The sequence below is a fragment of the Pongo abelii genome, chromosome 14, assembly GCF_028885655.2.
Source record: "Pongo abelii isolate AG06213 chromosome 14, NHGRI_mPonAbe1-v2.0_pri, whole genome shotgun sequence".
Classification (NCBI taxonomy): Eukaryota; Metazoa; Chordata; class Mammalia; order Primates; family Hominidae; genus Pongo; species Pongo abelii.
The window spans coordinates 112770331-112796673 of NC_071999.2; the positions used below are offsets into that span (position 1 = coordinate 112770331).

Sequence of the window (26343 nt, forward strand, 5' to 3'; positions counted from 1 at the left end):
TGACCATCTTAGCCTTTTTTTGACAGTATAAAGCTAAGTTCTTTCTGATGGCCCACTCTGAAAATGATCTCAGATTCCGTAATTTAAAAGCATTTTTCTAGCCTTTATTAAGTATAATTTGTGATAATACTTATATCCTAAAACAGAGGCACAGGTTTGAGAATTTAAATCTTCTGGGTGTTGTTAGTCTTTCTTAAAGGTAACACTGATGCCATTTGCTCTATCAGCATAAAGTTGATATTTGTAAAAATAGCCATTAAATACTAATTCACAAGTATATTTAATGTACATTAAACCCTATGTTAAAAGTATAAACAAGAGGAAATATAGTTCTAAGACTTCTAAATGGTTGACCATCAAAAAGTGTACCACCCTCTTTAAGACTTAACATAACTTTAAAAAAAATTGCTTCAACATACGAATTTAAGACTTTACTTTATTCAGCAAAATCATTTATTTACACAATGGGGAATGCTGGTTTGATTTTGTCAATGAAATAAAAACAAAATGAACAGAGACAATACTGAACTGTATATATACTTTGTATCAGTTGACCAACTGTTTCCTTACCTGTATCAGGAACATCAAGAGCAACAGTATCACAAGGACACTGGTTTAACAATACACCACATAGGTCCAGTAATACCCTGGGAATTTCCCAATGCAATCACCAACTTTTTCTTTTTTTATAAATATATAAAAAAACAAAAAGTCAGCAAAACCAGCATTATGATGTAGCAAACAGAGTATAACTCTGAAGTCAGTGGGGTCAGTAAAAGCCTTATCAGACCATCCATAGTTTTACAATGTGATCTGCTCTTCCTCAGACCACTAATATAGAATCCAAACAGGTGAAAAATACGTCACTCCTTAGAAGACAACAATGATCTGATAAGGATTTGACTTAGTGGAAGGAAAAAAAAAAAAAAAAAGGGAATTGCAGAGCATAGCCCCTATTAGAACAAGCTAACTTTCCAGATTTTACAAATTAAAAAAACGAAAACAAAAACAAAAACAAAAAACCACTTCAACATGAAGCTACCATACAAAGTTTTTCCATTTTTCTTTGTAAAAAGTTCAGAGTTTGCAATTTAATCCTGGGTTTTTAATGAGAAGGACAGTTTTGGCCTGGACTTCCCCTTGCCCAGGATAATTTTTTGTTCTTCTTTTTGTTGACGTTGTCGTTCTTGTTCTAGTTTCATCCTTTCCTCATGAATCTTTCTTTGTTCTTCAACAATTCTCAACTGTTCTTCGGCCTGAAAGTTAACAGTAAAAATTAATTATAGAAATGTATTAAAAATTATCATATATACCCCTGCAACAGGTGTTATCTATTATATATCTACAAAAAAATTTTTAATGCAAATGCAAAAAAGAGGGTAAAACAAGGACTTCCTATGAATTACATGCCTTGAAAATATTTTAGTTATGAGGTAACAACTTATACACAATGGCATGTGTCATAAAATTTGACTAAGGTCACATAGTTTAAGTGGTAGAGAAAAAAGAATTAAGAAAATTAAAAGAGAACCCTTTATTAATTACATCTACATTTTCTTTCATTTTTAATGAAAATAAATGAACAAATTATGGAAAAGCACTTACACATTTTGGAAATCGAAATTAATTTCCACAAATCACATGTTGAGATCATGACAGATTTTGTTCTATACCTATTTTTATCTCTAACTTCATTGTACCAGGTTAATAGATCGTTAATTATAAACCGAGGCACAGATTTACTCAAAGAGCAGGTTATCTACCAATTACCATATTTATAGTTGAAGGGCATAAACACACACACAAAAACAAAAACATAGGAAAAAATCTCCACTGGGGCTTTTTGTTTGGGTGGTCAAATCATGCTGAAAAAAAGGCACTATATTATAGTATCAGTAGACAACCAAGAAACACGACAGACCCAATTACCTGAAGAAAAATATTAGAAAACCTTCTGACCTGACTATAAAGTGCTACCTAATTTCAAAAGGACACTGGTATAACTGATTCCACTCCTGCAGTGCCTTCAACTCCTTCCATGTCAAGCAACTTCTTTCCTGCATTCTTCCACAGATTTCCCCCTTTACCAAAGTCAGGCCCTTCTCATGCTTCCTAGAGATACCATACACACATCTTCAATTCTCAACCAAGCACAATTTTAATCCCTTCCCCAAGGGGACATTAGGCAATGCATGGAGATGATTCTGGCTGCCACAACTGGGAATGGCTCCTGGAATCTAGTGGGTGGAAGACTGGGTCAATGCTACACATCCTATAATGTGGAAGACAGCTCCCACACCAAAGAATGATCCAATCAGTGCCAAAATTGAGAAAGCCTGCTCTCACCCTTTTTAATATCAGTTATCATGATTTATCCTTTTTCCCCTCTATCTGACAGTGATCTTAAAACATTCACTGCATCCTTTGAGCTGCCTACCTATTCCCATTCAAAGTCAAATTTTAGCTCCCACAACAAAGAACGATCCCATCAGTGCCAAAATTGAGAAAGCCTGCTCTAACCCTTTTTAATATCAGTTATCATGATTTATCCTTTTTCCCCTCTATCTGACAGTGATCTTAAAACATTCACTGCATCCTTTGAGCTGCCTACCTATTCCCATTCAAAGTCAAATTTTAGGTCATTGATTCCATCTCCATTATTCCACTAAAATTATCTTCTGTATGGTCAAAATCTATCAAATTCAGTGATTTTTCTCTTTATTCAAATAAATTCTTCTGTTCACTTAAGTCTTTTAAAAATGTTCTCTCTTCTGATACATTCTTTAATGCCACACACTAATTACTTCTTTTGTCTCCATTGATTTATATATATTTTTTAAATAAAGTGTAATGTGACTGGTTTATAGGCTTTATGGCAGAGGAAGATGGAAAAGGTAACAGGACTCCGGTATGCAATACAAAATGTTTAAATTTTATATTGGGAAGAACACAAAGAAGTTTAGACAGCAATGTGACATAGACTAAAAGATAGGTGTTGGAACAAATCAACCGCAGTCAAGTAAGGTTGGAGATAACAAAGATCAGAATTACAAGCATTGAGAGAATCTGGCAGGTGAGCATGGTGGAAAATCCAACAGAGAGCTAAAATGTATCTTTAAGGTACAGCTCTCTAAAACCTTTTTCCTATGCTACATTTAGACCTGGCTACTGGACACATCCACCTGGGAGACCTAGGACTTGCTTCAAAATTCAACATGTTTTAAGATTTAAATTCTTCCACTTTAGCCTTAAAATAAATCTGCCCTTTACACTTTCCCTTCTGCCACTCAAATTCTATAGCTTTATTTCATCTCTTCCTTCTTCATTCAAGTTTGTTAATTCTTGTTTTATATTCTCTGCCTAGAGTTTATTTTCATTTCTTTTGCCAGCTATATCAGTGTAGGGCCACATATCTTTTGTACATCTAAAATGGTATCCGTTTCCAGTGTGTCCTTCAATACATCCTACACGATACTGCCAGACTCACCTTTCTTGATCATTGCTCACTCTTTCTTGTTCTCAAATTTCCAATGATATCCACTGTCCATGGCATACAGCTTAACTTCCTAAAGTATAATGTTTCTCTAAGACAAGATTTTCTATAACCTGGCTCCAGCTTTGTTTCTACTCCTCTTCTAAATGCTCCTTTCTATCTTGTTCCCCCATCTTTTGCTCATGCCATTCTTTCCTTCTATGGAAATCCTACCTGTACATCAGAATCTATTTCAAATAGCCACTCTCTTCCTTAGGCTTTCACTGATACTACAACAAAAAGACTTACCTGCTACCGGTCACCATTAGTGAATTCCTATGCCAATCACTTTATCCAGTTTTAATAAATCATCACAAATTTGGGGTAAGAGCTCAGTGTGTGCAACTGAATCAAGATGTAGTAAGGGTTCTTTGGATGTGTGTGTGTGCCTAAGAAACATTTTATCAATATAAACACTCAGATTCACTTTCTTCTAAGGTTCTAACTCAACCCTAGGAAAAGATACTAGAGCCCTGGAGAGTAAGGGTACATAAAGCAGAACATCACAACCTTAATCCATAAGAGAAATCTAATGAACATTACAAATATACCATTTTTTACCCTAGAAGACAGAAATTCAAAGTGTGACAGCACATTGCTGTGGTTTCAATATGTCCCCCAAAGGTCACTGTTAGAATTAACTGTCATTGTTAACAGTATTAAGATGTGGGGCATTTAAGCAGTGATTAGGCCATGAGGGGTTCATCCTCATTAATGGATTAATTCTGTTATCACCCGAGTGGGATGTGGGTTGGTTACCATGGGAATGGGCTCCTGATAAGAAGATGAGTCTGGTCACCTGACTTTTCTCTCTCTCTAGGGCCCTCTCTGTCCAGCTTGCTCTCCATGTGATGCCTTCCACCATGGGGAGACCTCATGGGATGCCTGTGCCACGTTCTTAGGCTTCCCAGCTTCCAGAACCCTGAGCCAAATATTTTTATAAATTACCCTATCTCTGTTATAGCAGCAAAAAATGGACTAACACACATATGCTATCATATAAAGAGCACTCTCACACTATCAAAATTACATCTTCGTAATACTGTATGCCAGCAAGTACATTTTCTGGAATTTATATTATATACTTGTACAGCAATGTGCAAGTTTTGCACCCATGCGAAACTGATATATTTACAGGGTTACATATTACAACACAGTTTATAGAAAGAAAAGAATGTGAAAAAAACCCAAATATCCACCAATATGGGTACATTAAATAAGTTACTGAAGATATATAAAGCAGAATATTATATAGCTGTTAAAAACAAGTAAGAGGAAAAAAGAAGGCCCCTATGTTCCGCAATGGAAAAATCTCCAAGTTAAACTGTTAAATGAAAAAAAGAAAGTTCCATGTGTACATGCTACTTTTGTGCAATAAAGGGAGAATTAAAATATTATGCATTTGTATCTGCCTGAATACGCTTTTATAGACATTCTGAAAAGATTTTAAAAACTCATAACTGAGTACACTTTTAGAGATGAGGTTGGGAATTGGGGATTGGGTTGGGGGGAAGGTAAAGGGACTTCACTGTTTCTCTTCCTAAAAAAACAAAATTTGAACCATGTGATCATTTTGCCTAATTAAAAACAAGATTTTTAAAGTAAAGCAACTTCCTTCAGATAAAATACTAATTCTGCACTTTAGATTGGGTAAAGAATCAAGTTTCTTCATTTAGGTCTACAAATACAGAAGGCAAAAGTGTATGTGTATGTATACACAGAAGAGTTGATTTTCTCTGGGACTACGGCTCAACAATGTTAATCACCAATGCTAGGCATACAGTGCCTACTAGAAGTATTTAATGCAATGATTTAAAAATTAGTTGAATATACTGTCTATATACAAATATTGGTATTTTGTTCTACTATGGCTTTAAACTAAGCATAAATCTTAATTACACTTTGACAAAAAAAAGACTATTCAAACACTAACAACAGTCATCTCTCATTTTAATATAGTCTCTCAAGTGAGAAAAGCTGGTTTCCTGTTCACCCACCATCTGTAAGTGTGGTATGACCCTATACCTTATTTGCTAGGTATTTTCCTAAATCTTATCCTCTCTCTGTAGTAACTTTTTCTTTCCTGATGACTCGACTTGCCAGAGAATACAATCATTGCTCCTTTCCCTGCTTGTTTCACATTTATGCACAAGAAAGCAGTATTTGCATTGGGGGGCTGGGGATGCATATATGTATTTATACAGATGAATAATACTAAGCAACTCACTCACAAGGATTATGTAGTGGACAGCTTGGAGGCCAAGAAGAAAGCTAACATCCACAATACCAGAACCATTACACTGGGGCAGACCCTCCTAGCCATTATGCTCATAACCCTGTTCAATCTCACAAAGGTGGTTTTCAACTTTGTACCCCAAGCTAAAGAGTGACTGGTGATAAGAAGTACACACACAAAAAATGTTCCATTATAGTTAAAAGGCCTACTTACCCCGCCCAGTAATCTCTGCCCTATTTATTTATTTATTTTTAGACAGAGTCTTGCTCTTGTTGCCCAGGCTGGAGAGCAATGACACGATCTTGGCTCACTGCAACCTCCGCCTCCCGGGTTCATGCGATTCTCCTGCCTCAGCCTCCCGAGTAGCTGGGACTACAGGCGTGTGCCACAAAGCCCAGCTAATTTTTTTGTAGTATTTTAGTAGAGATGGAATTTCATCTTGTTAGCCAGGATGGTCTAGATCTCCTGACCTTGTGATCTGCCTGCCTTGCCCACCCAAAGTGCTGGGATTACAGGCGTGAGCCACTGCACCCAGCCTCTGCCCTACCGTCTTTACCCAGAGGATCTACTCATTTTATAAAGATTACTTTTCTAAGCATTCTCCTTCTTAAACTGTCTATAAATGTAATCAAGGTAGTCCTTAGCAACAGTCCCTTTAGCAGACAGAGATACTGAAATCTATTCTCTATTTGAAATATATGTAACTTTATAAAATTTTAAAAATCCATAGAAATATTTCTTTTCAAGACTGATTATAGAAATGGATGAAAAACAGCACAATTAGAAACTATGCCACTATTCAGAAATGTGATTTCTACATTTTAAACCTTCCAAGATAAATAGCCTGATCCACTCTGCCATTTATAATTTTAATTCCTTTATTCATCTTCCCTTCCATAACTTTTTAAATGTATATCCCACTTTAGATAACCAATGAATAAAAAAATGAAAAAATATATTTGATACAGTTAGTTCTGACACTTAGTAAACTATGTCAGTAAATTTTTCTGAGGTATTCCATGTACAATGTTAAATAACAGAAGGGTAAAACACAAGGATCCTCTTCATCCCTGTGACAACATATTTATTCTCACAGTTACCTCCTTAGGGTTTCTAATATGCCAAACCATCATTACGGGATATCATTAGCTACCATCTAAATTCCTATCACCACCTACTCCCTTTACCCCCTTTTATTCTTAATTCCCCTCTTGTGACATTTATATATAACCTTAAATCATTTTTGAAACTTCAACCTTAGATAATATCTCCATGAATTCCATGTTACCTGAAGTGAAGACAACTGTTTCAAAAGCAGGAAGTGACTGAGATTGAGCTTGGTATGCAATATTATGTACAAAAAGCACTGCCTGAGCACTCTGGAGAGACTGCTCTATAATTTTGCCAAGGAAAATCTGATACCTTCGGGATTTTCTTTACACTTTCTGTTCTAAAATTTCACAAATAAAGGTATTATCTAGATGTGGCTCTTTTAACCTTCTGTATCCTACATTCTCTCTTTTTAACAGTCCTTCTGTCTTGGTCATTCACTATTTTGTGCACTAAGTTTTCCTTAAATGCCTGGGATACCTGGCATGAGTTTATTAGGAATGACTACATCAGGAGGGTCTTTTCTGGTTCCTACAACAGACTTCCCCCTGCGTCCCGGCTTTTTCATACCTCTTCACTCACCAAGTCCATTAGTTCTCCCTTACAGTTTCTAAGAACTGCTACTTTGGTGATTCAAGGCCCCATCTTTTGACTGGCCTTCAGTGGCTTCGTGTTTCCAGTTTGTGTCCTATAAACCCATCCTTCACAATGTCAACACACTCACTCATGTCCAGAAATTTATTTTTTAAATTACTGTCCCAAATACATTAACATAAGGTCTTCAACCAGTTTTTTATCTTAACAATCAGGAAAAAACCTCTCGTGCTCTGAAAATCCTTACCTGACTTACCCAAAACTTCATTTCAAATTAAAATATTTGACATTTACATTTGGTGCCTTATTTTTCCTAAGTATTGTGCCATTTCAACTTATAGAAATGCTCGCTCTACTATAAGATACCCTGTTCTTTTTCCCACTGCGTTCATTTCCTGTGGCCACTGTAATAAACTGTAACTGGATGAAATTTATTATGGATGCAAGAAGTCCAAAATCAGTATCACTGCAACAAAAATCAAAAGCGTTGGCAGGGACCCACTTCCTCCAGAAGTTCTACAGGAGAATCTGTTCCTTGCCTCTTCCAGCTTCTGATGGCTGCCAAGGTTTCTTGGTACGTGGACACTTCACTCCAAGGTCAATATCCTCAAATCTCTGTGTTTGTTTTCACATCACCTTTCCTGTGTACGTGGATTCTGTCAGGAGTCTGAACACCTTCCTTCATCGTGTCATGTGTCTTTTTCAGTCCCAGTTGGCAGTTTCTGCTGACACAACATTCTCAGAAACTTTGGAGGTCCCCTACATGTCCCATCATTAAACATCGTTCTCCATAGATATTTCCTGGATAATCTCATCTATTTCTGGCTTTTACTGAAATAGTACGGGAACCTATGAGTTACATGCATAGTTTCTTCCACACAAACAAAAGGCTGTCTAGCAATACCCCAGGCCTTCTTTCCAGAGCCAGTTTTTCTAACAGTGAACACCTTTTGCCATCTGAATAGCCTGAGATTTTCCCAACATCAAGTGCTGGTGGTTCTTTCTATACTTATCAGTTCATTCTTCAATTTAGCTCTTCTTGCCACTTTACTATAAACAGGAAGAAACCGGGCTACAACTTCAACACTTACTTAGAATTCTCAGCTAAATATGAAAAAGTTTTAAGTTCTGCCTTACATACAACTGTAGGACACAATTCAGCCAAGCTTTCTATCACTACATAGAAAGGATCTCTTTCCCTCCAGTTTATATGTTCCTAATTTGCTTCTGAGCCCTAACCAGAAGCACCTTTAAAATCCATATTTTTGCCAACAGTCTTTAAAGGCAACGTATGCATTTTCTATCATGTGACTCAAAACTGGAGCCTCTACCCACTGTCCGATTCCAAAACCACTTCCACATTTTTAGGTAACATATTACCACAAACTAAACAGCTCAAAATAAATTTATTCTGGAGGCCAGCAGTCTGAAATCACTATCACTGGGCTGAAAGCAAGGTGTCAGCAGGGTGTCCATTCTCCTTTTGGAGTCTTCAGCGGAGAGTCTGCTCCTTGTCTCTTACAGCTTCTGGTGGCTGCCAGGATTCCTTGGCTTCAGCCTACATCACTTCAATCTTCAAAGTCAACATTTTCAAATCTCTCTCCTCTGTCTTTACTTAGCTTCCTTCTCCTGTCTGTGCTATATGCTAAAATTTCCCTCTGCCTCTCTAAGAATACGTGTGATGGCATTTAAGGCCCACCAGATAATCCAGAATAAACTCCCCATTGCAAGATATTTAATCACATCTGCAAAAGCCCCGCCCTCCTTGTCATATATGGGCACATTCAGATTCCAGGCATTAGAATACAGATTGTTTTTTATGGAGAGAGGACAGAAGGGATTTTTCAGCCTACCATACAAACTCATTTAAAAGAAAGCCATCCCTCCATTGCAAAGCAAACTCTGGTTTATTTTAAACTTATGTATGTGGTACACATTTGATATATAAGCAACTTTCAAACATGGCACTATCTTTTCTTCTCTCAAACTGCTGAGACAACAAACTGGTGAGATACAAAGTGGTATAACACGATGAACTTGGCAAGGGGTGAGAAGAAAACTATTTCATTAGTAAAGAGATCTGTAAATCTAGAATTTATAACTTGCATATACTTTAACACCCCAAACACCCCCGTCTCCCATCAAAAGTAATTTGTCCTTCCTCTGACCAGTATGTTACCTAAAATTTTATTAGAAACTATCTATTATTACAGTTTAGGTGTTTACACCAGATTCACTAACCAGGTTGTATGGTTTATATTTTACAATCTTGACAAGGGTATAGATTGAGAGTTTCTTCCTCCTGCTGACACAACCTTCTAGAAGAGTATTTTATTCTATAGCAAAATCTATCTCCAATTTTTAAGTCTGTTTCCCTCTCCAAAAAAGTAAAATTCATATACATTTCGGAACAGTATCTGAGATTTTCCCAGGCACATCATAAAAACACCATGAAGAAGACTTCAAAAAATTTTAAGCACTATTTTTAACAAAAGAAAATTAAAATTTTCCATTGTATTCACCCTTCAAATAACTAAAGATAGTTACGTGTCGCCAACACGAACTCAAGAACAAAGAACAATCTGCCAAAAAGCCAAGTCAAGTCATATTTGGATGCTTTTACTTTGTAAATAAAGTATGTTTGTTGGTTAATACTTTTGTCTCTGTTGACAAACCAAATATCTTGGTACACAATGTGGAATTGAAAAAAACAGTAACTACCCATGGACTAGAGCACTTAACAATGATTTTCACATATGGATGAGCTCGTGTGGCTAGGCTAACACATTCCTTATTAGTCATTACGGGATTCAATCTGTGAACTTGTGTCATAAAAAGCTACTTAAAAGTCAAAAGTATGACTTTAACTTCTTTACTAGTGTTTGTATGTGATCAAAAAAGTGATATACATTACTTGTAGCATGTAGAAACTGAAGAAAAGTATAAAGTTACACGTAAGACTACCAATTAAGGATAACTATTTTTAGCATTTTGGCTTATTTTTCTGTCTCTTAAAATGTGCAAGTATGTTTCTCAAAATAAAAGGATCATATTGGACATATAAATTTTGTATTTAGCTACCTCCTATTTTGTATTTCCCCTGAATTATCAAATACTTTCTGGCTACAGAAAAACCCACTGTGTAATAATAATGAATCCAACAACTTGGACATTTCTATTTTAAATAATTTGAGAATATCTTTGTACATAAATTCATTTGTAAATGATTCTATCTCATGAGATAAAGTCTTAGATACAGAATTAAAGTTTTTTATATTTACTGATTTACTGTTAATTGTCTTCGGAAACTGTTATACCCATTTAAATTCTCATGAACAGGTAAAGAGGTATCTGTATCATAACCTGCCAACACAGGACACTGTGAAAAACAATGGCTTTAGGGTATTTCTATTAAGGAAAAAGAAAAGAGGGGGACATTTCTTTGCTTCTCTACTGAGGTTGAGATATATTTTCAGAAATTTATTGTAGTTGCTTCTTGTCCTACTTGTGTACAAATCTCCTTTTTAATTAGGAAGTTACTCTTAATTACTGATCTGTAACATCATTGTATTATTTTCTCAGTTAAAATGTTTAAGAAATCTCCCTCCCCACTTCCAGGGTACTTTCATTATCAACTTGTCTTTTCTATAATCCGCTTTCCACACAAACTTCTTAGCACACATAAGGTTGGATGGCTGCTACTTTACTACAGCTACTTCTCCCAATATCCCAAGTTTCCACGCCCCTGCCTTTGTTTTATTCTACTACCCCAAAGGCCTTTGCCCTGTTTCATTTCCTCACACTCTTGTCTGCCTCCTAATAGAATTTCCACCTATCCATCAGGCCCCAGCTCAAAGGACTACCTCTTCTAGGAAGGTTTCCCAGGGCAACTATGCCATTATCTTACATTACCTGTACCACTTACCAAATATTTCCATGGTATTAGTAACTTTTTTTGGAGTTGTCTTTGTTTCCAAAATATGTTAAATTATTTAAAAGCACTTAATGGCTTGTCTACTTTTTCATCAAGTTGCTTTTCTCAATATAGATTGTAGCAAACAGTTACCTTTGATCATCCTTCACCATTCATCACCTTCTAGAGGCCAGAATGCTTCTCATTCTTCTTGCTTTATATGATATCAAGTACTTTTAATAGGAGTTTGAATGTATTTTACATATTTTCCAATAAACATACATAAAGATTAAAGAATAGTGCTCAAAATTGAGAGGAAGGGGAAGGAAAAAGGCAGTAAAAGTGGAAGTGAGCCTCAACGTATACCTTGCCATCTTTATACATTTTTTGTCTCCTCCTACACAAAGAATACCCTACTCTTCCTGCCAGCATATAACCACCAACAGAACCAAATAAAACACTTTTCTTGGCCAGGCGCGGTAGCTCACGCCTGTAATCCCAGCACTTTGGGAGGACGGTGAGGCGGATCACAAGGTCAAGTTTGAGACCAGCCTGGCCAACATACTGAAACCCCGTCTCTACTAAAAACACAAAAATTAGCCGGGTGTAGTGGTGGACACCTGTAGTCCCAGCTACTCAGGAGGCTGAGGCAGGAGAATTGCTTGAATCCGGAAGGCGGAGGTTGCAGTGAGCCGAGACTGCACCACTGCACTCCAGCCTACCAGCCTAGGCAACACAGCGAGACTCTATCCAAAAAAAAAAAAAAAAAAATTCTCCGGTATCAATTTACTATGCTTCCAACTTTATTGAACACTGTAAGCAAACATGTTAAATATGTTCAAATTCTTACTCAACTTTCTCAAATCCAAGCCTCTTTTTCCCTAAGATATGTTTTTTACTGAAGTTTATCACAAGCATGCCATCAGAATAGTGTCACACTGGGCCAGGAGCGGTGGCTCACACCTGTAATCCCAGCACTTTGGGAGGCCGAGGCGGGTGGATCACCTGAGGTCAGGAGTTCGAGACCAGCCTGATCAACATGGTAAAACCCCTAAAACTCCATCTCTACTAAAATAGAAAAATTAGCCGGGCATGGTGGCGGGTGCCTGTAATCTCAGCTACTCGGGAGGCTGAGGCAGGAGAATAGCCTGAACCCACCCAGGAGGTGGAGGCTGCAATGACCCGAGACTGCGCCATTGCACTTCAGCCTGAGCAACAAGAGCAAAACTCCATCTCAAAAACAAAGCAAAGCAAGAATAGTGTCACTCTGATCAAATCTAAATCTGTGTGATCTAATGTTAAGCATGGCCCACAGACCACTTATAATCTACAAACTAATCAATCCCCAACAAGGACAAATCAATATAAGGGTTTTAGAAGTTTTTACAGCAATATGACCTCATTTTTCTAGTAATTCACCTTAACTGTATTTTGCGAAAGTAGAGGTCTGAGACAAACTGGGATTAAAAAACAAAAATAGAACTTTTACTACCATTTGAGAAGTATTAGGTTATGACTACCAATATTCTTTCCAGTGATCACACGCCAAAAGTCATATTTTTATTTTTCATGTGGGCAAATAATAGAGGACTGTAAGAATAATGCAAGGAGGCCAAGCCGTCCCTAGCCACCACAGGGTCAGAAGGGATCAAGATCTTGGGAGGGCACACCAAGCTTCCAGGCCACCCACATAATGAACCCACCACAGCTATCCAATCTCTTTAACATGTCCTAAAAGGAGGTCCAGTTCCACCTGCTCAGTAATTTTGCTTCAATGATTTAACTGTCAACCACATTTTTTTCTTCTTTTCTGAAACATCCATGCCTCACAAACCAGGGTGTATTTACCCTTCAAAGCTCAACCTTCTAACCTCAAATTCAGATTGAACACTTTCCCTCTTCTTCCTATCTGCACTGAGGTTCTCTCCTTATATGGAATCCCGGAATCACTTAAAAAAAAAAGTTATCACATACTTATTCATAAGCATGCAGCAATATAACTTAGAATGACTCGTCCATTTCACATTCCTATTGCTTTTTCTACCTTAGCAGATTTTAAGATTTTCTTTGCGAAAGCGGATTATGGCTTTCCAATGGATTCCATTATGGCCTTCACAAATACCAGGTGATATTTACCAAGAATCCACTGTGCCATGTTCACTAAGTTATCTGGAATATTTCTAGCATTATCTCTTATCCAGAGTACCCTATTTTTCAGAAGATGATGTTCTAGAAACAACTGCCCCGTATTAACTTTTTACATTCTTATTAAGGTTATTTATGGTCTTCCTTCATCCCTACTCTCAATGGGATCCACTGTTAGCTACTTAGACCCACTTGGATATTTTTCTGTACATTTATAACCACAAAATTTCTTTATACCATGTAACTGGAGCTTACAACTTGCTTCCCCCCACCCCCATCTTTCTATATTATATAATTACCAAAGACTCTGTATTTCTTAAGATTATAAACTAGGAATAGGAAATTACTCTGGTGCACTTACTATCAAATAAATACTATCTGCTCCTGGGTAACAAGCCAATGAATACAAAGTAAAATGCTGCGTATTATAGTTGGTTTAAATATACCCCCAAGCTTTTGTTGTTGCTATTAGTTTTTTAGGCATAGGAGAAATGTGAATGAGGTTAGGAAAGAAAAAACTGGGGATAGAGAACAAAACAATTTCCCCAGAAAACTTGTTTTTTAAAATCACTGCAAATTTTGGAGTTCTGTCCAGATTGGAAGTAAAAATCTCAATTGTTCCTATCCTTGCCTCAAAAAGCCTTTAAAGTTAGTCCTGAGAATCCCCCTAAAATAAGTCAAATTATAGGGCACAAAAATCAATCCACAAAATCTGAAAAAAGGAAATAAAGCAAAATACAAAACACTTTTCAAGTATGCTTTACACTTACCAGTTTGGCTTGTGCTTCTGCAATTTTTCGGTTATTCTCTTCCAGTATTCGCTCTAGCTCCTCACGTTTTGCACGTTCTTCCTCCTAAAGGGGAGGATATGTTAAGATATTAGAAAAACAAAATGTTTATTTTTATTGATAAATATTTACTAATCTTCCTCTGAACTTTTTTGATATGACTTACAGGGTAGCTTTATAGCTACCTTCTGTCTGACAAATGATAAACTGTGCAGTCACTAAAATTGGTTTCTAGCACTAAATTTAAATCATCCCTCCCAGTCCAAACAGCAACCAACTAAACCCTCCCTAATGATAGTTTCCTGGCAATTATTACTAATACTTTAATATCACACAAATCAACAAGGACAACTACAAAACTGGATAGTATTTACCAAATTAAAAAAATAATATATAAAATATAAATAAAGTGAATATTTGTCTCACCAATTATGTATACCTACGTATTCTTTACCTATACTCCTTTAATCAGCATTAAAAGTTGAATATTTACTGTCTTGTCCAGTGTCCTGCAGAGTGTGCTCCTCGGCTGCCATACGCGCCAGCTTCCTCTTTAAAATGATTTGTACTGTTAGCTTGGCAATACCTGCATCAGCAGCTCAACCATTTATAAAGAAACAACATACAAGGAAGGCTGAGCTGAGGAATGCAGATGTTTATGGTAAGAAGGAACAAAAAATGTAATTCATCATTCCTAAGGCAAACAATTAATAAGAAAAATACATTTACTGTTAGTGAAAAATACAAATGGTAATCCATACTTCATGGAACTACGGGCTTCTTCCATGGGGAAAATGGACTTAACATTCAGATGTTGACAATTTCGGAAGGCAGCTTATATTGTCATCTACAATCTGAACTGAAACTCAGAAATCCAGGGGATGCATGGTCAGGAAATAAAATTCTTCAACTTATTTTTTCTTGGAGAATTTAATGAGATTTTATAATGCAAACTATATGAAGACTGCTTGATGGCTTGAGCAGTGTTCAGATCACAGCATACATATTCAAATGATTTTAATATTTGGAAAGACTGTCAGAGGGTTGTGTCCGTGTAAAAAAAAATTGTTAATATGAAACAAAAAAAGCAAATGAAGAGAAAAAAATCTTACTATGATTAATAACTCGCTACAAGACAGCACCATTACTCCAAAAATATCTTCATTATTAAAAGCACTGACACAAATAAAAATTTCATACATTCAATTTTATAGTCTGTGAAACCCACTATAAATATAAGCATGTTATCTAGTTAAAGACAGGACAAGGGAAAATGCATTTTAAAAGCTAAGCTTACCAGAAAGCAAAGAGATTTAATAGGTCAACTTGTCCACAATAATGCCAAGATGAAAAATGACAATGAGTCTTAATTATTTTGAGTCAAATATTTCAGTTCAAGAAAATACAACTATAGGATTTCCTACATCACACACCAATGGGATTCATATTCATTATGCAAACTATGGTGATAGACACTCAGGGCTGTAAAGTAATTTGCCTTGAGTGTTTCAGTGACTTTCACCACCAAGTTTTTGGATCCTGGAGTAATCAGTGCCAACAAGCTATAAAGCTTCAGTAGCAAATTACTGTCTCACAGAAAGACATTTTCAACTTCTGCTCCAGCTGCTGATAAAACAAATCATGTGTTTAGCTTGACTCCAGACAAGGACAACCTGTTCCTTCATAACTCTCTAGAGAAAAAAAGGAGTTGTTAGTAGATACTAAAAAAAGTGGATGAATAATCTGGATATTTTTCCTAAAAAGATTCCTTGAAACACATTAGGAAAATGGAGGGCCTTATGATCAGAATGCTAGAATTAGTCCATTGTGCTGAAGCAGGGTTTAGGGGAGGGAGTGAGGGATAAAAGAAGGAAAAAAAGAAGAGTGAGAAAACCTATTTATCAAAGCAGGTGCTATCACTCAATGTTAGGCCCTGCTCTTTTTAATCTGACTGAAGGCAAAAGCCTCTCACAGTCTAGGTAACAGAGTGACAGAATAGAAGAATATACAACCACAGGTGGATTTTTAACCTTTTCCCTTTACCACTCCCTGTCTCCCCACCGTCCTCCCAAAAAAGAATGTAAGTCCTGCAGCCATGGCAAAAGTTTCAAACACTTCTCAAATAGCCAGTTCCATTAAATCAAAAAGTATCCTTGAATATGTTTTATAAAAGCTTCCAACTTTTAAGTTATCAGTCAGCACTTCTCAATAGGCTAAAAAATTAACTTTCGCAGCAATGTTAAGTTTAGATGAGAAAGGAATTAGATAGTCTGTATTCCATCTCTTTCTGAACTGAGCAGGAGGCAGAACCCAACACTGAAAGTTTTGCCATGGACTGTCTCTACTTTCCAAACGACCGAGCGTTACCTCTCTAGCTTTTTGTGCTGCAAGCTCAGCTTGTCTCTGTCGCTCGAGTTCTTCGAGCAACTGCTTTTCCATGATGCGTTTGGCTTCCTCCACCCTTCGGAGAACTTCTCGTTCAATTTCATCCTTCCTTTTCTCCAGTTCTTCCTCCACTCTTTTTGCCACCAATTCTTCCACTCTTCGTGCTGTTTCTTCCTCGATGAGTTTTTCTTCTATTTCTTGCTGTCGACTAGCAAACAAAGTGAAAAAAACGAGTTAGATATTTATTTTTAAAACTATAAATTTAAACAAAACTAGTTTTAAGTCTAGCAAGCCATTGAGCCTGATATTATTCACTGATTTTTTCAGAATTCATTTTCATGTCACATTTAAGGAAATGACAGATACGAAGATGTTAACTGATACAGAAATTCAAATGAATATAAAATCTTTTTTCCTTTATCATATTCTAAATACAGGAGAACAGGTATATACAAAGAGCCTAATTCATTAGTTCTAACTTAGGAACAATAAATCTGAGACAGAAAATCTACTTCTGTTATCGACTTTATAATCAGAGGACAAGTTGTTAAAATATATGGATTTGCTCATTTGCCAATCCCTTCGTCTGGGGCTAAGCTATAGAGAAGTAAGGAGAAATTATGTAGCAGGCAACTCAGATTGGCTGAATTCATTTCCCGCTAAGCAAAGAGAGAATAAACATAGATTGAAGAGATTCAGACTGCTGGAGTAATAGTGCATAGTTTTTACTGAAAATATCACCAACTTAAGTTTTGAACTGAAGTTCTTCAGCTTTATAGTTCCCATGTCTTTTCTTCCTTTTGTTAATTGATTTTCAATTAAAAGCTCCTCTAGAAATGAGAAAGTGGGTAAAAATATATTTTTATTACCAGAAAAAGTTCAATAAAGCATGATACTACAGTTTTATAATTACTCCAATCCCATTTTGATATTATAAACCAATTTACTCAAAATAAAATTCTGTGCTGAAATTACTGACATTCAACAAGGCACCACTGTGGAAATCCTGCACATTTCATACCAATGATATTCAGTGATAGCCACTAGTCATATGTGTCTGGTCCGAACTGAAATTTAGTATGAAGAAAAAGAATATAAATGATCTCCTATTTTTATTTGATTGCGTGTTAAAAATGATATTTTGGATAAAAATATACACTAAAATCAATTTCATCCATTTCTTAATGTTACTAAAAAATTTTATATTGCATATATTGTTCATACTATTTCTAGTTAACAGCACTCTGAGACAATAATTTGTGCTGAATGAATAAATTCTGAGGCTCTTGCAGTAAATCTAAATCCTAAGAGGACGATTCATGTTCCAACTTTCTCACAACCCTCAAAATTAAATAAAACCTGCAACCTTTATCTTTTGATGACTCATTTGACATACATATATATGAGACTCATTCAATTTATCTGTTTATTAAAGACTTTATAGTTTCTAAGTGACCTTTAAATACTCCAATCCACTTCAACTCAACTCTATTCTTCGGGATGATTCAATTCTCACCCAAGGGCTCTCATTTTCAACTCCTGTTACTTATTCACAGTGATAACACACTGACACCAATGTGTCTTAAACAATCTGATTCATTTCAGTTTCTACATTTATCCTCTACATTCTTCTGTCAAGGAGACAGCAGGTATCAGAGAAAGCATATTTTCCTTTAAGGGCCTAGATGTTTGCCCAACACTCATTCGCAGGACTCTGTTGTTTTAAGTCTTTATCTACAGCAGCTCAGTAAGAGAGCAGATATCTTACCCAATACTAAAAAAAATCAATCACTGGGAGCATATAAAAGGAAACCAGACAGCAACTTCAATAGAAATTAAATCACATTTCCATATAAAATGTTGTTTCTCTACTTCATCCAAAAGGAAAGAAAACTAATCAATGAAACAAGACTGACAACTGTTGAATCTGGATAATGAGTACTCAAGAAGAATAATAATAATCTGCCTTTGTGTATATGTAAATTTCTCATAATAAAGTGTACACACACACACACTTTTGCTAGTTGGTTCTTCTGCAATTAGTAAATGTAGAGAAGCCTAAGAAGAAACTTAATATTTAAAATTTCAAAACCAGTACAATGTGACTTTTAATTAACAATACTAAGTGGATCATAGTACTATTAAAAAAAGGATAATGTAACACAGTTCCAATTAAAACTTCACACAAAGTAGAAAGAAGGCCCTAGGAGTAAAAAGTTGCCATCTTAAGAATTTGGTGAAGGCCGAAGAGACCTGATACACACTCAAGGTTATTTTTGGCAGTCAAGCCATCCCTCAGCAAAAGCGCAGTGGCTAACAGGGCCTCATTTCCATAGCTTTGGTCAGTAAGGAGAAAACGAGCCAAATAAAATTTACTTACAGCAAAAGCCAAATCAGAATGTCAGTTCCCTGCTTCTATTTCCACTGATGACATAAAACCAGAGGGCCCATGTAACAGGCAGTACAGGCAGGCCGTGGGCTGCTCTGCTAAGGAGTCAATTCTAACTACAGCTCAGCGACTTTATAGCCCAAAGGGAGGGCAAGTGGAAAGTCCCATGCTCAACTGAAACACTGGAGAATGAGAAATGACCTAGTGCAGTTTCTCACAAAGCTGCTTATCTCCCTTTGTTCCTGGAGGAACTGCAAGGCATCCCAACATGAAAATGAAGCTTTGCAACAGGCAGGGTTCAGGGTACCACAGCAAAACTGTTTGCCTACAAGTGTTAGCAAGAATATAATTTCTGCTGTTTTTCTTGGTAAAATTAAAAATGCTACTTCAGTAATCAGAAAAAAATTTTAAATCAAATTTTATGAACAGTGCTGAAGGAAAGCTCAATTTTATCCCCCCGCCATACACTGAATTCAGCAAACCAATGAGCACATATACAACTGAATTAAGCATGAGTTCATGTTTACTGATGGCAAATTTATCATCATAATCAATGATAAAACCACTATTATGCCTACTCCCATAAGAGGCACTGAACTTTCTTGAGTGGGTCATTAGTGTCTTGCAAAATAGGTATCATCTAACAGCCACTCCTCAAAACCCTTGCCATAGTAGTTGTCACCCTCATGATGTTCTTTTCTCTAATGTTTTCCTCATGCTCCTCTGCTGAATATCCATTCCCCTGCCAATAATATGTTATACTGATGAAAGCATTAAATCAAGATCTTCAAGGTTTTCAATGGAAATGGTATAATACTAGGTCCTATTTTCTCTGTGCTCTCAGGTATTTTAAAAACACTAGTCAGGCTGGGTGCGGTGGGTCACGCCTGTAATCCCAGCACTTTGGGAGGCCGAGGCAGGTGGATCATGAGGTCAGGAGATCGAGACCATCCTGGCTAACACAGTGAAATCCCATCTCTACTAAAAGTAAAAATAAAATAAAAAATAAAAAATAAAAAATAAAAATTAGCTGGGTGTGGTGGTGGGCGCCTGCAGTCCCAGCTACTCGGGAGGCTGAGACAGGAGAATGGCGTGAACCCGGGAGGCAGAGCCTGCAGTGAGCTGAGACTGCGCCACTGCACCACTGCACCACTGCACTCCAGCCTGGGCGACAGAGTGAGACTCCGTCTCAAAAAAAAAAAAAAAAACCACTAATCACAATGAACTTTAAAATGCTAACTATTAAAAACAAAACAGTAAGGCTACAGCACTTCAGCACTGTTTTAGAGTAACTGGCACCATTATTTTAAAACATCTTTAAAATGTGGGAACTCAATCCTAGGGGCTTACTTCTAGGAATCGCTTAATAATTATTAGCAAACAGCATTTACTTATTACTTAATAGGTAACATATAATATTGTGCCAAAAGCTTTATATACCATGTCATCATTTAAATCACATAATTATTCCTATGCGGTGGGTACGTATCCCATTTTTACCGAGGAAAACTAAGAACAAGGAGCTGAAGTTTCTGGACTCAAGCACACTGGATGTTGCTGAGCTGTTTCTCTGAACCTACGTAGATGCCAAAGCTAATGATCTCAAGCAAGCACTATACTACCACCCTACATCGGTTTCTGCAGGACAAATGAGAGAGGCAAAGACAAGCACACAGATTTAACTACCAGAAAGAAAGAAAGGAAAAAGTATAGGCCAGGCACGGTGGCTCACACATGTAATCCCAGCACTTTGGGAGGCTGAGGTAGAAGGATTACTTGAGGCCAGGAGTTCAAGATCAGCCTGGGAAACATAGTGAAACTTCTCTACAAAAATAATAAATAAATAAATGAATAATATTCTTAACATCAGCTAGGTCTTATGCCTTAATGTTCTGTCAGAGCCTTAACCTCCAAAAATATGCGGTTCCATATAATCAATTTTCTCCTAAAAGCTCTTCTTTGCTCTAACAACGAACTGCCCAAGTATTCTAAGAATCACTTATATAGATCCCAGTTCAGTGTAGATACTCTAATTTAGAAGGCTCTTAATCCGTCATCCAGTTGAACACGGAGGATATTCGAACCTAGATATCACAGGCTAGAGTAAGTTACTATGCCATTAACATTTTCCTGATTTGCTGCAAGTTATTTTCAGTTGTCTATTTTTTCAACAGTTAATACAACATGCATGCAGCATCTCAAAAGAGCATTTAAGAAAATGGTGCTACTGGTGTGGGGGAGGGGTGAGAAGAACCACACTGAATGGCTGGGGCACAAGGATGAGAGGAAGATCTTTTGAACTGAATTTTGAACCATGTGAATTGCCTATTCAAAACTGAGGGCAAAAGTCTTTAAAAATGTAAAGGCCTACCTTTTAAGCATTAAGATTACAACTCATAAGATCACTTCTTAAATTCATCAGGCTTGGTCTGGCTCCATGTAAGTTAGTTACATTAAATAACATTACTTATTGAGAACTATTATATGCCAAGTATCACCTACTTTAAATACATTATCTCCAATTTTCACAACAAGCAAGACAGATTATCTCCATTTCACAGATTTAAAAAAAAGGTTAGAGTAGGTAATTTATTCAACAACTCAGAATTGTAAGTGGTAAACCAATACGGTTTCCAATCTTACCAAAGAATTCCTAATTAGTTAAACCCAATGGTTGATTCTTATTTTACAGTCTCTTTCCATCTAACTAGATTTCTTGTAAGGGCACTTGACACTATGCATTTTTACCATATTCCTTTCTGCTTCCACCATAGGCTTTTCTCCCTCTTCCTAAATGCAAATACAGGCATGTCCTAAGGTTCTTTCAGTCCCTTGAATGAACTGCTCTCCTCTCTCCACATTCTCCCTGGGTCATTCCATATACTCTCAAGGTTTCACTGACATTCAGTGAAGCCCCTCTCAGCTAGGCTTCAGTCTCACATGATCAACTCTGGATAAACTCAGTACAGTATATCCAAAACTAGTGCTCACAGTGAAGGCACCATTCTCTTATCCCCTTTCCCTCTCCCTTATCCACTATTTACAAAGTTTCTGAATTTTTACCAGTACCTGCCACATGGTTGTTACCGAAACATTTGGTAGATGAGTTGCAATAGCCACACTATAAACATGAGAACCAACATTCTTTTTCTGAAGTCCCACATTCCATTTAATATACCCTGAATGTTTCTTAAATCTGTCCCTCTTTTCCATTCCAACAACCATCCTCGTTACTCCTGTGTAAACTTCTGTACCCACCTCTTAGTTTCCATCCTATACAACAATCAAAACAAAAAAGGCACCATGTCATTTACCTGCTTAAAATCCTTCCCGTTTCTAGGATGAAAACCAAGCTCTTTAATATGATATGCAATAACCCTAACGTGACTCCCAGCCTCTATTTACCTCTCCAGTCACTCCATGGCTTAAATATTTATAGAACTTCGTGTTCTAAGTCAACAGTCACCTGATTATTCCACTTTTAAGACCATTTCCTCTATTTTGGCAGGAGTCGGGGGAGGAGGCTCTTTTCTGTGCTCCACGTGTGTCCTATACCTTGCCTGACATTGTCATATTCTTATAGCCTCCACTCACACAGGATACTTCCTTTATACAGTTTATATTACTGTCACTAAATTTACTACACTGTATTATTGCCTATTTAATGATCTGTCTCTGAGCTAGATCAAGCTCTTGGAGAAGGGCCAAACATCTTTATATTAACAGCACCTAGCACAGTGCCTGGCACTTATTAAATGCTCAATAAACATCAGTTAAATGAATAAAATAACCAACAGGATATGCAGACTGAAAACTTTCCTTACATTCCCAAAGCTCCAACACTTAAGTCTTTCCATTGTTTCTTTTGCATTGCTTCCAAGGCATTAGAATATATTAAGTAATGCCTATTGCAAGGCACCCAGGAATTTAGAGTACAGGTGGCTGCTAACCCTGGTCCCTTCTCCCTCCTAAATACTATTGGCAGTTTGCGTCTTCTCTCAAACCAGAGAACCATATAGCTCCTCTATTTGCCATATTTCATTTCTGTATTTCTTCTCTGCTATACATGTGAAACCTGCTAAATGTTTCTATTTATTCTTTGCATACCAAGTTTCTTTTCATTTTTCCCACATAGCTTTCTAGTGAAAGGCAAGTTACTACTCTTTGGAGGTATCCTTTGTTTTCACATGTAGAAATTATCTCAGCAATGTCTTAGGTAACGTTTCATACATCCATCTACTGATAGCTATTTGAGATTTTTACAGCTAAGGGCCTTGTTGCAGACCCAAAAGTTGTATTCTACAAAATCAAGGTTTAATTTGAAACAATTACTTGAACTTTGTTTTCATATATATCACTGACAGTTCTAAGTACGGGAAAAACTGAGTGTTGCATGTGTTTTAAGGGAGTGTTGGAAGCAAAACAGCTCCAGGTACAGCTGTAATATTAGTGCTCCAGTCCTACCTTTTAATAACTGTGGTTTTAGAAACAAGCTGTGTGTGTGCTGGAAAATCTACCTAACACAAACCCAACTACAGAAAACTACAAACCCTGCAGTCAATTCAGTACACATAAACTCGCCTCGAGAAAATCATAAATTCAGTAACGTTCTTGCTTCATGAGCACTTTCCAAATATTCACTGAAGAACTGACCAAGTATGGCTGGTTAAATTGGGAGTTAGTAGGACTGTTCAAATCTACTTTTCAATGTGGTTTTTGGAAACTGAATACCCAGAGCATCAAAGTACGATGATCATAAAGCAAAACACACAACAAATCCCTAAATTTTAAAACCCAAAAATTCCTTTAGTTTGGGATTATTTATCCACATCTACTTTCATAGCCAGAAATACCTGAGAGCTGACATTTTCGGAAACACACTCTAACTTTAGTTTTCACCAAATATCCTTCAAGCGAGCAACGCCAAAATAAAAGCAACTCTTCAAGTGTCTTCTGAAGAAGCAGTGTAAGGGAAACAACAAAACTGCACGTTTTTGCTAGAGGAATAGAAAGCAAGTTAAAAAAGGGGTAGGCTTTGGGATGGTGATTACACAGGTGAATTCAAAGGTCAAAAAACTCATCGCACTGTACATTTAAGGTCTGTGCCTTTTTTTTTTAACATCTCAAGGAAGGGGTGAGGATGTAGGCTCAAGGGGAAAAAAGCAATCCCAACGCCTTAACAATAGGAATACACTAAAGTGAAAATTCATTTTTCTGGCGGACCACCTAAAGTGTATGATTCCCGAGAGTAGTTAAGTCCTGTCCCAAATTTGAGCTTCAATAGAAGAATGCTTCTGGCCAGCTGTGATTCGCATCTGAAAGGTTAATTCCCTTCTCTCTCCTTCTCAAGCCGACCAACAAACGCTCACCACCCTCCACATCTGCAGGCCAGCTCGCTCCCGGCCTCACAAGCCGACGCAGCTCTCCGACCTCACTCCGAACTCCACCCCTACTTCCGGGACACCACTCCTCTCTCGCGCCAAAATCGCCTTCTCTTATTTAAGCCCTTTCTGCTCAAGCCCTCGAATTTTCCATCCCGAACAACTCCTGGGTCTGTCCCACCCCAAGCTTTCCAAACGCCAAGCCTGCCCGCCCCGCCGCCGCCTCTCCGGCCCGTTCCCGCGCCCGGTCCCCAGCCCCGGACCGTCCCCGCCATTCTCCCGGCCCGCGCCGTCCCGCCCCGGCCCCACGCCCTCGCCCCGCGCCCCGCTCTCTGCACGCCCCGGTCCCTCCTCACGCGGGCACTCACATTTTTCGCTGCCGCTCGAACTCCGCTTTCTTCTCCTCCTCCTCTCGCTTCTGCTTCTCGTCCAGGCTGCTGCGCTTGCTCACCGTGCGCCCGAAGATGTCGATGCGGTCGGGCGGGGACGAGGCGCGCTCCCGGTCCCGCTCGCGCCGGGACACGGCCGTGTTGGTGGAGCGCGAGCGGGACCGCGACTCCCGCCGCCGGTTCCGTTTACTTTCCCGAGATTTGGAACGCTTCCGCACGCGCTCCTTGTCCCGGGATCGCGACCGGGACCGGCTGCGCTTCTTGTTGTGCTTGCTGCTCTTGGTGTGCTTGGAGCGGGACGAGCTCCGGCTCCGAGACCGGCCCATCCTTCCGGGCGACGCTCTAACCGCTCGCCTCAGGCCCCTCACGCGGCCAGTTCCCCTCGCCTCCGCCTTCGGACGCGGGCTGGCAGTTCTACCGAGGCCGGAGGAAAGAAAGGTGTCGGCCAACGGACTTTATGCCTTTTCCCGACGTTTACAGCTGCCACGAAGGCCGCCTCCAACGAGAAAGCCGTAGCGCAAGGCGCCCCTAAGATGGCAGCTGCTGCTGCACCGGCCGCCCTTCCCACAATGCCCTGCGCGGAACGTGCCGAAGCGCGGGCCCCGCCTCCTGACGATTTTTGCCGAAGGCAGGCGACCGCTTCCGAGCGGACTCGTTTTTTTCCGCCAGTCTTGGCGGAAGCCTGAGACGCAATAGATGGAGACTCTCCTTTTCGCCTTGGCGTACTCTTTTTTTTTCCTGCCTGGTAAGATGCCAACGCCATGTTGAATGAATTAAGCACGTTTTAGTGGGATTTAAGTCCCGCCTCGCAGAAGTTGATTGATTGCATTATTTTCTAGGAGCTGGTCTTGTGGGGCAGCCCTAAAATGTATCTACAAGTGACCCTGCACTCATCACTTGCTGCCTTGAGCTTAGTTTCCTCATTCGTAGAATGGAGACACCACACTTTCTGAAGTGCTTATGAGACTTGCAGGAGATAAGTATGCAGCAGGTTTTGATGAATGTAACCTAATGCTTACTATAGGATTTAATGTGCCTTCTAAATGCTTTAATGTATTAACAAGTGCTTAATTCTTACAATTCTGAATTAAGTACTACTATTATCCACGTTTCAGAGATGAGGACCCTGAGGTCCACAGAGGTTAAATAAGGGTCACACAACTAGTAGGTGACAGAGCAGGGACGTGAACCTAGGTCATATTGTGCAAAGCCGTTGCACATAACCAGCAAGCCCTCCTCAACCCTAGCCACGAAAAGCTTCGTCCCTATGTGGTACAACAAACTGTGTCATTGTTGAGCCCTAAAAGGAAAAGGCAATGTTAATATTTGCAGATGACAGGAACCCTTGAAAATCTAGGTGCCTCAATTTTAAAATTGAGTGCAATAATAAAGCTTAACTAAGTAGAAGAAAAATTAGAATTATTTGAATAAGCAAAAACGTATTAAAAATGAAATAATATTTCCTCCACAATGGCAACAGA

At 38.2% G+C, this 26343-nt stretch overlaps 1 protein-coding gene across 1 annotated transcript; it reads right to left on the bottom strand.

The window, feature by feature from the left end:
* Positions 1-416: 416 nt before the first annotated feature.
* Positions 417-26162, bottom strand: ARGLU1 (arginine and glutamate rich 1). The gene is made up of 4 exons (XM_002824418.6): positions 24842-26162; positions 16686-16911; positions 14301-14384; positions 417-1256 (listed from the first exon to the last, which is right to left on the bottom strand). Exons 1-4 carry the CDS (start codon positions 25186-25188, stop codon positions 1092-1094), a joined length of 822 nt encoding a protein of 273 aa, XP_002824464.1. The 5' UTR covers positions 25189-26162; the 3' UTR covers positions 417-1091.
* Between the last annotated feature and the right edge of the window lie 181 nt (positions 26163-26343).

Excerpts from the sequence above, each read along its gene's own strand:
- ARGLU1 (XM_002824418.6), bottom strand. The coding sequence starts at position 25,188 with ATGGGCCGGTCTCGGAGCCGGAGCTCGTCCCGCTCCAAGCACACCAAG. Across the intron at positions 16,912-24,841 it reads TTCGAGCGGCAGCGAAAAAT|TCGACAGCAAGAAATAGAAG; the intron begins GTGAGTGCCCGC and ends TTTGTTTGCTAG. Across the intron at positions 1,257-14,300 it reads CAGAAGCACAAGCCAAACTG|GCCGAAGAACAGTTGAGAAT; the intron begins GTAAGTGTAAAG and ends GTTAACTTTCAG.